The sequence below is a fragment of the Panthera leo genome, chromosome A2, assembly GCF_018350215.1.
Source record: "Panthera leo isolate Ple1 chromosome A2, P.leo_Ple1_pat1.1, whole genome shotgun sequence".
In the NCBI taxonomy this organism is placed as follows: domain Eukaryota; kingdom Metazoa; phylum Chordata; class Mammalia; order Carnivora; family Felidae; genus Panthera; species Panthera leo.
Genome location: NC_056680.1, coordinates 152,807,557 through 152,823,226, shown reverse-complemented (window position 1 = coordinate 152,823,226; position 15,670 = coordinate 152,807,557). Strand labels below are relative to the sequence as shown.

The 15,670-nt window shown below is 51.5% G+C and overlaps 1 protein-coding gene across 1 annotated transcript; it reads left to right on the top strand.

The window, feature by feature from the left end:
- The first annotated feature begins 2,281 nt into the window (after positions 1 to 2,281).
- KLRG2 (killer cell lectin like receptor G2) lies at positions 2,282 to 15,269 on the top strand. Its single transcript, XM_042926252.1, has 5 exons — positions 2,282 to 3,071; positions 8,367 to 8,468; positions 8,928 to 9,073; positions 13,018 to 13,121; positions 13,624 to 15,269. Exons 1-5 carry the CDS (start codon positions 2,315 to 2,317, stop codon positions 13,742 to 13,744), a joined length of 1,230 nt encoding a protein of 409 aa, XP_042782186.1. The 5' UTR covers positions 2,282 to 2,314; the 3' UTR covers positions 13,745 to 15,269.
- The last annotated feature ends 401 nt before the right edge of the window (positions 15,270 to 15,670 follow it).

The following is a 15,670-nucleotide window of genomic DNA, read 5'->3' as shown; positions in this document are numbered from 1 at the left end:
GAATTTAGATGCCCCTGGGTGCCTCTGAGTCAGGAGCCTAGCCCAGCTTAGTGGGCTGTGGCCAGAGGAGCCAGGCCTTGGGGTATCCCCGACAAGGTCACGGGAGCATGGCTAAATGGTAAGCACATTGTGTTTTCCTCACTGACACTGACTCTGAGCCCAAACACCTGGGACATTAGAGATGCTTGATGTTATAAACTATTTGATAATCATCATCCCAGGAAAAGATATGTAAACAGGAAAGCAAAGTCAGGTTGCTCCTCTCTTACCCCAGGTCACTCCAAAAATGGATAAGCAACTAATGTCAGCAGGGACAGTGGCTACCTCTGAGAGGGGAAAAAGAGGGGAGAGACCTTCCTTTATATTTTATATACTTCTGGGGTGCCTGGGTGGCTCAGTCAGTTGAACACTGACTTCGGCTCAGGTCATGATCTCGCAGTTCACGAGTTCGAGCCCCGCATCGGGCTCCGAGCTCTGTGCTGACAGCTGAGCCTGGAGCCTTCTTCAGATTCTGTGTCTCCCTCTCTCTCCGTCTGTCCCCTGCTAGTACTCTGTCTGTCTGTCTTCCTCTCAAAAATAAATAAAAAACATTTACAAAAATAAAATAATATTTTACATACATCTGCATTATTTTAATTTTTATAGTAATCTCCATCAGCTCTAAAAGAACCTTACAATATGCCACCTTTGTAAAAATGGATTTTTATTTAAGAATATGCATACATTCTCTTTCTAGAAAGTAGAAACATTACAGATAAGATTAAAGTCTCTTAGACTGTCTCCCCAAACTATCTACAGCAGCATCTACTATTATCACTTTGGGGCGTATCATTTCACGTCTTTTAAAATGTATTTTCATGCATGGATATGTCCCCACATTACATATATGGTCTGGATTTTTGAAGGGATTAAACATAACATGTATTCTTTTTTTTTTAAAGTTAATTTATTTTGAGAGATTGAGGTCATGAGTGGGGGAGAGGCAGAGAGAGAGATAGAAAGAGAAAGAGAAAGAGAGAGAGAGAGAGAGAGAGAGAGAGAGAGAATCCCAAGCAGGCTCTGTGCTGGGCCAAATCTCATGAACCATGAAATCATGACCTGAGCTAACATCAAAAGTTAGACACTTAACCTTCTGAGCCACCCAGGAGCCCCTAAACGTAACTTTTTCATCTAGCACTTTCTTTCCACTGGACTTTTTCTCTCCATTACTTGTCTTCTGGGGTGGGGGGTGGGGTGGACATCTGTTCCTAGAATCCCTCTTCCACATTCTCCTTCCTCCCCTCTCCCCTAGGAGTAACAAGTATCTGGTCTTTCCAAATGTTGCTCCTAAAACCAATCCAGTAGAAGCCCTTGGGGTAAGGTTGCCGGATTTAACAAATAAAAATATGGGAGGCAGATTAAATTTTAATTTCAGATAATGAATAATTTTTAAATAGAAGGACACACCGTGCTTGGGGTGCACTTATACTAAAAACCTAACTCTTATTTTTCTGAAATTCAGATTTAACAGAGTGGCTTCTATTTTACTTGTCATTGCTACCTTGGGGCACTTGTTAAAAGTGGCCTCATCACCTTAGGAGATTCAGTAAGTGTGGGTGGAGCCCAGCCCGGAATATGTGTATTTTTAAATGGTATTCAGATCACTAGCCAGGTTTGGGCACCCCATATTGTACCACACCAGGCTGACTGGGGACCAGGATTCTCTCCCCGTGGAAAATACACATTCATGCTTATACACCCCTCAGTTTTCAACGAGTTAAGCTAATAGGAGTCAGGCCTTCAGAGTAGCTGTCCCGGGGACTTTTGCTGTGGCGGAGTCCTCTCAGGTGTGGTGCCCCTTCCCCCACTACACGGTCAGGACAACCAGCTCTGCTCCTTTTCCTCAGGCCGCCCAATTTCCTTTGTACCTGCTAATCTGAGTCCCAGGCTCTCTCACAGGCTTGGCCAACCGCTCTCAGCCCAAAGCTGTAACCCTCAAAATCAGCGCAATGGCAGAGGGCCGTGGGACTGGGTGCAAAGAAGAGGGAGGAGTCAGGCGTGGCTCTGGGTTCTTCCTTACGTCTCTGTTCCCAGCTCTGCCTTCCGGGTTACCCCTCCGCTAGGTCCACTGCCCCTCTCCATTCCTGGTGCCAGGTGAAGGAGGCTCTGGTAGCCTAAGGGGCGTGGCCAATAGAATCCTAGCCACAGCCAATCCCGGCGGGGCCCTTGGGGTGGGCGGGGGCACGGGTGAGGGGCGTGGCCTGAAAACAATTGTCCAGGCTGGACCAATCCAAACCGGGGAGGTGCCTACCTGGGCCCAGGTGCGCTCCGCTCTATGTCGGTGATGAAGCGGGCCCAGGTGGCATCGGAAGGAGACCAGGCCGAGTTCCCAATGGAACCCCTGGGGAGCCAGGTCGCGGAGCCGGAGCAGCTGCAGGTCCCCGCCGACGAACTACGGCTTGAGAGTCTCGAGAGCAGCCCGAATCTGGTCCGAGCCGTAAAGAAGGCGGCGGGCGCGGGCCAGGACCTCGCCGGCGGGAAGCAGCAGCCCCCGGCCCGCCCGGCGCTCACGCGGCTGCCGCCATCCAGCCTGGGCTACGGCGCCTTCCGCCGCCAGACGTCCGCGGACTCCGAGCCGCCGTCGCCCGGCCCTTCCGTGGCCGAGCGGCCCCGGGCCGGCGAGGCGCCGGGGGCCGAGCTGGTGTCGGGGGAGCAGCTGCCTGGCGCCTGGGCCCCGGTGGAACTGCAGGTGGACGTGCGCGTGAAGTCCGTGGGCGCGGCCGGGAGCAGCCGCGCGCCCTCGCCGGCGCCCTCCACGCGCTTCCTCACCGTGCCGGTGCCCGAGTCCCCGGCCTCCTCCCGCCACGCCTTCCCCACCCACCCGCTCCTGCCGCGGACCCCAGCGCGGCCGGAGCGCGGCCTCGACGCCGAGGGCCGGGCCAGCCCCGCCGACGGGCGCGCGGAGCCCGCGGGCTCCCCCACCACGTGCGGCGGCCGCTGCAGGGAGCTGGGGCTGGAGAAGGAGGACGCGCTGCTGCCCCGCGCCGAGACGGACAGCGACGAGAAGCTGCCCCGGGCCATAAAGATCATGGGTAAGCGCGCGGCCGGGGAGGGGGCGACGCAGCCGGAGCGCTCCCCTTTCCCGGCGCCCCGCCGACCACCCCGCTGCCCCGGCCCCGCCTGGCCTGCCCCGCCGAGCTGGGATCGATAACGTTCGGGGCTAGTGGTTGTACTTGAGCTGTCTGCGATGAAAGAGTAAAACCACTATTTCCACCACCACTCCGCCGTCCCACCGCAAGAACTTTCTCACTCCCTCTTAGTGTGGAGAAGTAGAGGAGGGAGGAATTCCGGGACAGGGGAGGTCTTCCAGGATCACGTGACGGGGGTGGCAACCCGGATGGGAACACAGGTCCCCGGACTCCCGACTTCTGGCTCCTCTCTCAGGCCCAGCCTCCCTTCTCTTGTCAGGGAACCAGAAGGAGCCTGGAAAAGATATAAACAACCCTGGACTGGGAACTGGGAGGGAGTGGTTGGTGAACCCTGGGGGCATGGGAAAGCTTCCTGGAACTAAGCGTTGAAAGGTGAGTAGGGTTTGGGGGTGGCAGAGGCAACCTTCTAGCTGGAAAGCTCAGGAACAGAGGCCAGGAGGGCTAGCCACCTGCCCAGCAGGCAAAATGCCAAAACCTTAGCCAGGTGAGAGGAAGACCAGGCCAGCTAGACAGGCCGCAAAGCCCGTCTCTGCCATGTCTCAGTTGTGGGTAGACTTCAGGGACGCACATCGTTCCTGGCTTTTGCAGTTCGGTGTGAGCACATTGTCTGCCTGATGATGTGTTTTCTATCGCTGCTGTAACAAATTGCCACAAACTTACTAGTTTGAAACAACACAAATTTATTATCTTACAGTTCTGTAGGTCAGAAGTCTGATGTGGGCTCACTGGTCTAAAGCCAAGGTGTCAGCAGCACCGCGTTCCTTCCTGGAGACTCTGGGGGAGATTCCATTTCCTTGCCTTTTTGTAGCTAGAAGACTCTGCATTCCTTAGTTCATACCCCTCAGAATATTCAAAGCCAGCAATGTGTGGCTGATTCCTTCTGCTGCCGCCCTCTCGGACTCTCCTGCCCTTCTGCCTCCCTCTTCTGTTTCTAAGGACCCTTGTGATTACGTTGGGCCTACCAAGAAAATCCAGGAGAGTCTCCTCATCTTAAAGTCAACGGATGATCAGCCTTAATGCCGTCTAAAACCTTAATTCCCCTTTGCCATGTAACCTAACATATTCACAGGTTCTAGGGATTAAGAAGTGGGCATCTTTGGGGGGGAATATTATTCTGTCTACCACAATGAGTCTTTTAAAGTCAATAGCTTTTGATCAGATTAATAAGAGTCTAGGACTAAAGTTTAATTGCAGGTCAGCCTGGGACGGAGCCAGGAGGGGTCTGGGCAGGAGCCTTCTGGAACGGAGAATGGGAGCAGAGGCTGGGGTAGAAGGTGTCTTTTGGAGATGGTGGGGCAGCCTAGGAACTCCAGAGGTGGTTATAATTTTGGTGGGACGGGCAGGAAGAATGTACTCACCAGTGCTGGGGGCATGGAGGAAATGGGGCCCAGAGAGGGTGATGCCCCAGCATGGTCCTGCCCAGCGGGAGGAGCAGGGCAATTGTGATAGATTTTACCTGAAGGCGATGACACAAAAGCAGAGCCTCACTGGCAGGAACCCTCTGAGTCCTATGCCAAACTTTGTGTTTGGAGGCTTTTATTATATTTTTTAAGACCCCTTCCCTCACCCACCAAATTGAATAAATTTTTTTAATGTTTATATTTGAGAGGGAGAGAGAGAGAGAGAGAGAGAGAGACAGTGTGGGAGCAGGGGAGGGGCAGAGAGAGACGGAGACAGAATCCGAAGCAGGCTCCAAGCTCTGAGCTGTCAGCACAGAGCCTGACATGGGGCTGGAACCCATGAACTGCAAGATCATGACCTGAGCTGAAGTCGACGCTAACCAACTGAAGCACCCAGGCGCCCCTCTAAAAAAAAAATTTTTTTTAATGTTTATTTACAGTTGAGAGAGAGAGAAACAGTGTGCAAGCAGGGGAGAGCAAATTGAATAAACTTGAAGCCCCACAAAACCTGGTTCCACCCCCTGATACCCAGATTTGGCTAGGAGGGAGGAAGCAGACTGTTTCAGTTGCCGGTAGGAAATATGGCAAGTTAAGATGGAGTTCGAAGTGAGAGAGTAAACAGAGGGTGTAACATCAGAGATGGTCAGTCCAAGATTTGGAAACAGAATTGGGTGGAAGCTAGAGAATGGGGCCAGAGGGAAGGACTGTGTATAATTGCCATGTGGGACTGGGTAGGTTTGCAGACCCTGAGCGAATTCCATTTAAGCAGGTCCAGAATTGGAAATAGGGAGAAGACGAGTTTAGAGGGGACTTTAGCAGGCTGCCTGGGTGGCTCAGTCTGTTAAGTGTCAGGCTCTTGATTTCAGCTTAGGTCATGATCTCATGGTTCATGAGTTTGAGCCCCGCCTGGAGCTCTAGTTTGGCTGAGTGCTGATGGTGTGGAACCTTTGGGATTCTCTCTCACTGTTTCTCTGCCCCTTCCTCCCTCCATCTCTCTCTCTCTCTCTCTCAAAATAAATAAATTAAAAAATAATAATAATTGTTTTTGTTTTTAACATTTATTTATTTTTGAGACAGAGAGAGACAGAGCATGAATGGGGGGAGGGTCAGAGAGAAAGGGAGACACAGAATCAGAAGCAGGTTCCAGGTTCTGAGCTGTCAGCACAGAGCCCGACGCGGGGCTCGAACCCACGGACCGCGAGATCACGACCTGAGCCGAAGTCGCACGCTTAACTGACTGAGCCACCCAGGCACCCCAAAGAATTGTTTTTGAAAGGGGGTAGGTGGGACTCCTGCCTGGAAATTTGGCGAGGACCCTGGCTCTGTGGGAGGCCATCCCCAAGGTCAGCACTGCAGCCCAGAGTGGAAGGTGTGTGAGACTATGTAACCTGCTGTATTTCTTTTCTGAAAGGTCAGAGCTGAATTCAGTGTTCAGTCACAAGAGTTACATTGACGGAGGTGATTGGTAGATTTGTTCTCCTTTTCTTCTGCAGGCTTTTCTGCTTTTAAGACTATCAATGTGTATGTATTTTTTATTCCAAGCATTTTCAAATCACTTTTTTTGGTAACAGCTTCATTGAGTCATAATTCATATACCATAAAACCCATCCATGTAAAGTGTACAATCCAGTGGTCTTCAGTATATTCACAGAGGTGCACAACCATTACAGTTGGTTTTAGAATATTTTCGGGATGCCTGGGTGACTCCGTCAGGTAAGCGTCCGACTCTTGATTTTGGCTTAGGTCATATCTCGCTGTTTGTGAGTTCGAGCCCCACATCTGGCTCCACACTGGCAGTGCAGAGCCTGCTTGGGATTCTCTCTCTCTCTCTCTCTCTCTCTCTCTCTCTCTCTCTGCCCCTCCCCCGCTCACTTGTTCTCTCTGTCTCTCAAAATAAATAAATAACCTTAAAAAATGTATTTTTTCAATACCCTAAAAGGAAATGCTCTATCTTTTAGCCATCACCCCCAGCCTCTCCCCAGCAACCACTGATCTACTTTCTGTCCCTGTGGGTTTTGCCTGTTCTGGACATTTCATAAATGGACTCATAATATGTGCCCTTATGCGACAAGCTTCTTTCACTGAGCATAAACTTTTCAGTGCTCAGCCACGTTGCAGCCTGCATCAGCATTTCCTACCTTTTCATGGCTGAATATTGCGCTGTATGGATATACCGCATTTTGTTTATCCACTTATCAGTTGATGAAAATTTGGGTCAAATCCCTTTAAGAAGCGGATTATGTGTTTAAAAAAAAAAAAAGAACAAATTCCTAAAAGGTCATAGATGGAATGTGACTCTTCACAGATCACCGTAACATACTTCCCTTTCCAGTCTTTGAAGCAAGTGTTTTTCCTAATGGAAAAGGGAAGTCAAAGATTTCAAAAGTGCCTTTGCTTTTAAAGTTGAATTATGATTGCAAACATGTTTTCTTAAAAACCTTGGAAGTGTGTCCCAACTTTCTTTGTGTATAAGTTGTGTGTACCATACACACGTGTGCATTCATATGGGGCGTGTATCCTGTGCATATGGTTTTAAAAATGGCATTAGTCGTTTCAAAATAGTAAAATATTTGCTGGAGAATTACCTCTGCTGTTTCAGGCTTTGACAAATACGATGACTTGCATTCTTGGGACCCTTACACTGAATATGTAGCTTTCCCAACCCTCATCCCCGAGATGTGGCTGGGTCCCATGGCCCCTTGCGGCCAAGTGCCTGGGAGAGGAGAGGCCTCTTCTTACATTAATTGATTTCATGCTTCTGTGTCCTGGCAGAGGTCAAATTCAAAATCAGGAGTACTCCGTTACTCATTTATTTATTTATTTTAAAGTTTATTTGTTTATTTTGGTGGGGGAGGGGCAGAGAGAGAGAGGGAGAGAGAGAATCCCAAGCAGGCCACACTGTCAGCACAGAACCCAACGCGGGGCTTGAACTCACGAACCTTGAGATCATGACCTGAGCCGAAGTCAGACACTTAACCAACTGAGCCACCCAGGTGCCCCAGGAGTGCTCAGTTACTTTAGATGTTTCTGGGTAGAAAGCCGCCGTGAGCTGTCTGAGGCCGCAATTAACCATTTACTGTGTTTTATTCCCCACGTTTCCCCCCTGGCCTCCCAGGTTACTCCATCACCGGGGCGGGATGATTCAGATATGTTCTCTCTCTTCTGCCTGCCTATCTCTGGAGTTCCTTTCCCCTCTGCAGCCTCGTTCTAGTTATCTGGTCCCCTGGGTCCAGCTCACGGGAGCTGCTGACAACTCACATCTGTCTCCTGCTCTATGGCCTGCAAAGCACGCTCTGCACGATGCCTCACCAGTGGCCTCCAGTGGCCTGGAGAGATAGGAGAGGCAGGTGGGAAAACATACCAAAAACATTTGGGGGACCCACAGAGCCAAGACTGGAAGCCAGGTCTGCCAATGTTTAAGCTGAACCCCCATCCCTCCCATTTGGAGCTTTATCTCCTGGTACCTTGAGCCCCATGAGTGCAGGGGTCTTGCCCTGTCCCTGGTGGTATTCATGCCCTGTGTCCAATGCACGGTTTGTGCTCAGCAGATGGTTGTCAGCCAATCGTTGTTCTCCTTGAATGGATTCTTACGTCTTCTATTTTTTAAAGAAGCAGAACATCTTCTAGTGTTTTTCTCCCCAATAATAATTTTCTAACCTAAATTGAGTGGGTTTCTGTGGTGTCTTGGGCCAGGGTGAGGGGGGTGCTAAGGCAGGCATGATGCTCGTGTACGAGTCTTGGGTTCTAACCTGTCTCTCCTGGTTGTCCCCTCCCCCAGGGCTGCCTCTGTACATGAAGTCCCTGCGCTGGGCCCTAGTGGTCATGGCTGTGTTTCTGGCAGTGTCCGCGGTCACCATTGTGGCCCTGGCTTCTAGAGTAGGTATGGTGCCTCCTCCTGGTCCCCTCTCCTCCTCTGGCCACCACCAGGGTGTGTAGTCCTGACAGCAGCTTTCTGAGAATTAGAAACACACACACACACACACACACACACACACACACACACACACACACACACACACACACCCCTGCCCCGGGCAGGTGCAGCATGAAGACATGGGGCTTGTTGAGCACAGAGAGGGAAAGGAGCTCCTTCCTCCCACTGGACACAGCCTGTGCTCTGACGAGTAGTGGGTTGACAGCCCCCGCCTCGGGCGGCTTTGGCCATTGCACAAACTCTACAGCCTGCCCGGGTCCTTGCCCATCCCACTTGCCCTTCCCAAGGCTTACCACTTCCATGCTCCGGATCTGTCCCATCAGCCAAGGCCATGGCCAGACTTTGATTTTTTTTTTACCGCGCATCCGTTCAGCTCTTTACAGTGGTCTGTCTCTGTGCTTGCAGGGGCCACTTGCCAGCCGTGCCCCCCGGGCTGGATGTGGTGTGAGAAGCATTGCTACTACGTCTCTGCCGAGGCTCGGGCCTGGGAGGCCAGCCAGGCCTTCTGCTCGTCTCACCATGCCACCCTCCCCCTGCTGGGCCACATCCAGGTGAGAAGGAGGCGGGCGGAGGAAAGATGGACGTATCATTACGGATCACCCATTCCTAGCGCTGGAAGGAATCTCAAAGATCTAGTCCAACTCTGCATTGCAGAAAAAGTCACCTAGGCCTGGGGAAATAAAGTTACATGCGGGAGGACCAGACATCAGGGCTCCCAAGGTCGTCAACCTACTCTTCATTCTAAGACGCAGAGGTGGAGCCAGGAACACGGGCGCAGGCGTGCTCCCGTCCAGCCTGTGCCAAGCCCTTCACCGTGAGGGTTCCTTCGGTCAGTGATTTAATAAGTATCTATTGACCACCTACGCTGTGTTTGGCCCTGGGGAGTCAATGATGAGCCAGAACAGCCCATTCCTTAAATGTTAGCATTTAAGGAAGTTCCTTTCTAGTCCCATTTTTTGATGAGTTCTAAACATGAATGAGTTTCATTTCATGGGATGCTTCTTTGTGTGTGTATCGAGATGATACCGTTGTTTCCTCTTTAATCTCTGTGGTGAATCACGTTCGTCTGTTTTTATTTATTTATTTTACTTTTTGTTTTTTATTTTTTATTTTATTATTTATTTAGAGAGAATCCCAAGCAGGCTCTTCACTTCAGTACAGGCCTCTTGTGCTAGTTGACTTAGCCGTGATGTTTTCTTCCTCAAATACTTCTGGATTTGACTTGTTAATATTTTACTTAAGGTTCCACATACATAACATTCTGTTTTCTTGGACTGTTCCTGCCCAGTCTTGACACAAAGCTGTTCTGTGCTGCACAACAGGGGAGGTGGTTCCTGCCTTCTTTCTCTCAGAGAGTTCCCTGGAGATGGACAGAAAACCATGCTGGAGAAAATGTTTTACAGTGAACATGAGTTATTTCATTACCAGGAATAGCACTGACGTTTCAGAAAACATGGAGAAATGAGAAAGATACAATGTAGATTGAAAACCATCAAATCTCAATATGGTAAAAATAAATATACAAAGGAAAAACAGAAAGGAAATACGTATAGTAATATCCTAATTGTGGTTACCGCTGGGGGCAAGATTACGAGTGATTTTTTTTTCTTCTTTAAAGTTTTAATTTTTTCTAATCTTCTAAATGTTCTGTGAATAATGTGTGCTACGTAATTAGGAGGAAATGCTAGAGGGACAGTAGCCCTGTAAGCAGGAGGTCAGTATTTAAGCGTTTTTGTTGGGGGCCTGCGTCAGACCTGAGTTCTTATATTTGTCAGATAAGAATATTCTCAGGCCCCTGGTTGCGTCTGCAAAATGGAGGCCGGTGGGAATGGAGGTGGGTCCCTAGAGAGTGGCTGGAGCTGGGGAGGGGACCCAGCTGGGCAGTGACCCACTGAGCACAGCAAGTGTCCTCAGAAAGCCTGTCCCTGCCCTCCAGCCTCTAAGCAGACAGGTTGAGTTCAGAATGACCTCAGCCCCCTGAGCAAAAACTTCCCTGTGGCTTCTGGGTCCTCCAAGGGGGAGATGAACTTCACCAAATTGCAAGCTTCAGATAAAGAATTCTTTTAACTTTTTTTAACATTTATTTTTTTTTAATTTTTTTAATTATTTTTTTTAATGTTTATTTCTGAGACAGAGAGAGACAGAGCATGAGTGGGGGAGGGGCAGAGAGAGAGGGAGACACAGAATCCGAAGCAGGCTCCAGGCTCTGAGCTGCCAGCACAGAGCCCGACACGGGGCTCAAACTCATGGACCACGAGATCATGACCTGAGATGAAGTTGGACACTCAACTGAATGCACCACCCAGGCACCCCAAGAATTCTTTTAAAGATCAATTATTTGAAACATAAGTATATAGGAAACATATCATGAAGTCTGGATAAGCTCCTTGCAAGAAGACAAGGGTGAAGATTTGGGTCCCGGGCTGTTCAAATCTGGAATGTGATGACTGTGGAGCTCTCCACGAGGACAGAAGCTTCAGGAGGCACCGGGCGAGGAGGAGCAGCTGAGGGTTGGCAGGCAGAGGGAGCTGGCAAAGGCCAGACTCCAGGAGCTGGGACACACACACCCGGGGACATTCCAAGGTGCCAGTGACACACACAGCCCTTGGATCAGCGGGTCTCAGCCTCCCCAAGAGCTGATTTTGCTCGCAGTTAGGGAAAAGGAGAAAGTTTAAGTGTCATCAGTCAGCAGACTCACTCGCCATTGGTTTAAGAACGGCTGTGTTTGTGGGGTGGAGGGAGGAAGAAGCCACAGTTGACTACAGAAACGTGAAAAAAAAACCATGAAAAAATCTCCATCGTAAGATTACGAAGATTAACTAATTGGAGCATTTGAATATGAAAGCTGAAATGTATGAAGGCAGGAAGTAGAGTGGTGCTCTACTCAAGCAGGTGGGGGGATAGGAAGGTGTTTAATGGGCCTTCAGTTTCCATGGAGGAAGATGAGAAGGTTCTGGGGATGGACGGTGGTTGCACAACAGTGTGAATGGACATAATGCCAGCAGCTTGTACACTTAAAAATAGTTAAAATGCTAAATTTCTTGGTATGTATTTTATTCACAATTTTTAAAAAAGATGTTTGAAGGCTAATTTAGCAGATAATTTAGCTCACTTTTAAGATGGAAAATATGGGATTTCAAGGAAATTCTGCTGAGGGTCATATTCCCCCATGTTCCCACATTGGTGGCAAAGTTGGAGAAGCACCAGCTGAAGGCCGTGGAGGCCCTGGGATTTCGGCGGCCTCATACACAGCAATTCTTTGGAACCATAAGTGACTCAGAAGTTTCTGGAACTTAATCTATGGATGATGCTTTCCCCAGGCCATATTTTTGCTCTTCTGCTCTTCTTTGCTTTGCGTGTTTTCATATTTACATTTTCTGGCATTACATTTTCTACGTACTTGTCATTGTTACCAGCATTGTAATTTTCCATCGTGTTGATGTCCCATAACGTGCCTAGTTATTTCCTTATTACTAAGCAATTGGGTGGTTTCCATTTTTTCTTTACAAATAACACTGTGTTATCTTTGGAGAAGTTCATTTCCTCCCCCTTTATGTTCTTGGAGTTTTCCTCCAAAGTGGAATCACTCACCCAAGTGGTCGGAAGGATGTCACTGCTCCTGTTAAGGTGGCACCGAAGTATGTTCTGGAAGATGCACCAGCATCGCTGCCCCACACCGGGACTTACAGCACTGAAACATCTTTTTCCAAGTTAAAAAATTTTTAATGCAATGTTTTCGTTCACTCTGTTGCCAAAAACAACATGACCTCAAGGACAAATACTTTAAAAGAAAAAGAAAGACGGTCTCTAATAGCTCTCCAACGCACTCCCGGCTTTTATCGTTCCTTGCGTGTCTGTGTTTGTGTGCGTACGTGTTTTGTCATGACGGTGATCATGGCGCAGCTGATTGACGTCTGATTCACTGTAACCCTGTCTGCTGACTTTCCTCATACCGCTCCGTGGCCTTCGTACTTGTCTTCTTTTTGTAAATGGTCATGACATCGCACCCAACTGGTGCAGGGTACATTACGCTCTCGCTGACAGGTGCGCTCTTGCTGGCCATCTGCTCCCAGGCCCCCTCCGCGGCCGCCTCAGCCCTGTCATCGCCTCCTGCACAGTCAGGCTGTTTGCTCCCCGGATGTACTCTGGAGTCTCCCAGCTTTCTCCCCGCCTCTCTGGCCGCTCACTATCCATCTCGCGTTGCTGGGTGGGGACTGGCATTCGCATCCTCTCTCCCCGTGAAGCGGAGATGGGATCACCCCCATTTCTGGTCCCCAGTCCTGAGCACAGTGTCTGCCAACCCTCGAGCATCCAATACAGCTTTCCACTTCCTGGTGTTCTGGGAGAGCCGGGTTGAGCCGAGTCACTTCTCTGGCTCAGTAAGTTGGGAATCTGCAGGAGGTGGGGCAGGGGTGGGGCAGGGTGGGGCGCAGAATTCCCGGGAAGGAGCCTTACTAGTGTCGGAGAAGGGTGACCAGCTGCTTTTCTCCTTCAGGACTTCCTGAGCAGATACCCAGTCACCAAGTACTCCTGGGTGGGGGCCCAGCGAGGCCCCCAGGGCTGGCACTGGATTGATGGGGCTCCACTACCACCCCATTTGTAAGTGACCGTGGGCCTGGGTGGGTGGCCTCTCTGTCCCCAGTGTGACCAGAATGACATCACGGCAGGCACCGAAGAGGGGTCGAGGCCTTCCTTTCCGCTGACACCTCCCCCACTGTTGATCTGGATCCTCCTTCCGTTCCCAGTTTCAGCCCCCTGCTCCACCACCAACCTGGGGCAGCTCTTGGGAGACACCCCTCCCCCACTGCCCCACTCAGGGCCTGGTTTCATTTAGCCCCAGTCACCCCATCCCTTATTGGGCCCCCTAGCGCACCCACCCGAGCAGGAGCGTCACCCTGTTCGGTAGATAAGGGGCACTGCACGGAGGCGGTGGGTGGTTCTCTCAAGCTATGGGGCACCCTCATTCCAACCCCAGAGCCCTTTGCAGACTCTCCTGGCTCTGTGCAGTGGTCACGCAGTCCCCACGCCAGCCCTGGCATCAGGCGCACCGGCCGGCAGAGCCCGTCATCCTGAGCCCGGCCCCTCTTCTCACCCTCCCCAGACTCCCGGAGGAAGATGAGGACCAGCAGGATCTCAAGTGCGGGGGCCTGGAGGAAGGCAAGATTGTGGCTTGGGACTGTGCCTCTCCAAGATCCTGGGTCTGTGCCAAGGGGACCAAGTGATTTGGGTTCTGCCCATCCAGAGACATCAGGGCCTGTGGCCCCTCAGTGGAGGCCAGGGTGCCGGCTGGGGTAGCCGCTCCCCTGGACCCAGGCTTCCAGGTGTCCCTGCCCTGTGCTCAAGGGGCCCTCCCTGAGCGAACCCGGGACTGGACTTCTGGTGCAAGCAGGTCACGTCCAAGGGAAAGGAGGTTTCCTGTGGCCCCGGGCAGAGTGTATTTTAGTCTCCGGCTCCCGAAGCGGACTTGTTTGGTGACCTTGGGATGGCTTCTTAGCGTCTTGGAGCCTGGGTTTCTCCCTCATTAAAATGGCCATTTCCCATCCTACCCCTGTACCTGTTTGGTCACACGTGCACACCCTTTCGGTCTTAAGGACCAGGAGGACTTCACGATCACAGGTGCTGCCCGTCGGTTCTCGCCCGGGCCCGCAGAGCCCGGGGACTTGGCAGCCGCCGGAAGCGCCATCCCCGGGCACTTGGGGGCACACCACCCACCAGCAGTGTCTGCAGGACAGGACATGCGAACTGCACCCCACCCCCCGCCCCGCCCCGGAGGCGGGAAGAGGGTTTCCTCCCGGGCTGGCGAGGGTGGGCGCAGGGCTGGCGGGGCTCCCGAGGCAGGGAGGGTGCAGCTCTCCCGCCCGGGGCCGGAGATGCCACGCGAGCCACAGAGAGTGGGGTCCCAGTGAGAAAGGAAATTAGAATTGTGGAGACACCGGCCTGAAGAGGTCTGTGTTGGGGTTCAGTGAGGGGCCTTTGGGCCGAGGGAGTGGCCACAGGGTGAGCCGGAAGGACTGGTTCAGTGTCTCCAGCCTGCATAGACCTCTCTCCAAGTGACAGGAGGCTGTACCTGCGTCGCATCTTGGCGCTGAACATCCGACGCGACTGTCCCGTGCGGACCGGCCTTCCTCTCTGGAGGTAGGCCATGCATTCGGGTTCCTGTCAGACAGAAGCCTTGAGGGGTCCGTTCAGACCAGAGGTTTGCACGGCACGGATGGGCCGACCGGCGGAAAGTGGGGGGGTCCTTAGAAACACTGGGGTTTCTCTTGGCTTGCTTATTCCAACTCCAGTTGAACCCCGCAGCCTGGTAACAGGTTCCGCTTTCACACCACGAAGTCCTTCTCCGCAGACGTCCTGAGTCCGGCATGTCGGGCCGGCTTAAGGCGGAGGGCCCGGCTCGCAGCTACCGCGGGCCTGCGGCTGCGGGGGCACAGGTGCCCAGGGCGTGGCGGTTTGGTGGCAGGGCCTGGAAATTGGCAAGTGTTGTAGCTTCCCTTGGTGAGGCAGGGCAAGAAGAGTGAACGTGGGATCTAGCGTCCTAAGAAGCTGCTAGTTCCTGCCCAAAGCAGGCAGACCCAGAAATAGCGGTGTTAGTATATCATTTAGAAATACGGAAACAAATGCTAGAAGAAATGACAAAAACAATTTTTCTAAAGTTCGTTCACTTACAGAACCAGCGGGGAAGGCGGGCAGAGAGAGACGGGGACAGAGGATCCAAAGCAGGCTCAGTGCTGACAGCACAGAGCCGGATGTGGGGCTCAGACCCATGAACCGTGAGATGGTGACCTGAGCTGAAGCCTGACGCTTAACTGACTGAGCCACGCAGGCGCCCCATGACAAAAATAATTTAGAGTGGTTGCCTTGAAACTTACCAGTGGTGACAGAAGTCAGAATAGTGGTTGTCTGGGGAAATATGAACCGAGAAGGGGCACCTAGCAAACATTCTAGGGTGCTGGAAACGGTCTGGGTCTTCGTCTAGGCGGGCTCAGGGGGGCACACATGTAAATATTCATCAAGCTGTACCCTTAAGAGTAAAAAGCTTCTCAGTGTCTCCAAGGAGCAGAAATAAGGTCACAGAGGGACCAATCTCTTTTGATTTTTAGTGTTACTAAAGCCATATTCACATGTTTGTTTTTTTAAGACCCTGTATT

Bases quoted from the DNA above. Each gene is read 5' to 3' on its own strand.
- KLRG2 (XM_042926252.1), top strand. From the start codon at position 2,315: ATGTCGGTGATGAAGCGGGCCCAGGTGGCATCGGAAGGAGACCAGGCC. The intron at 3,072-8,366 runs GTAAGCGCGCGG...CCCCTCCCCCAG, and splicing joins CCGGGCCATAAAGATCATGG to GGCTGCCTCTGTACATGAAG. The intron at 13,122-13,623 runs GTAAGTGACCGT...CACCCTCCCCAG, and splicing joins GCTCCACTACCACCCCATTT to ACTCCCGGAGGAAGATGAGG.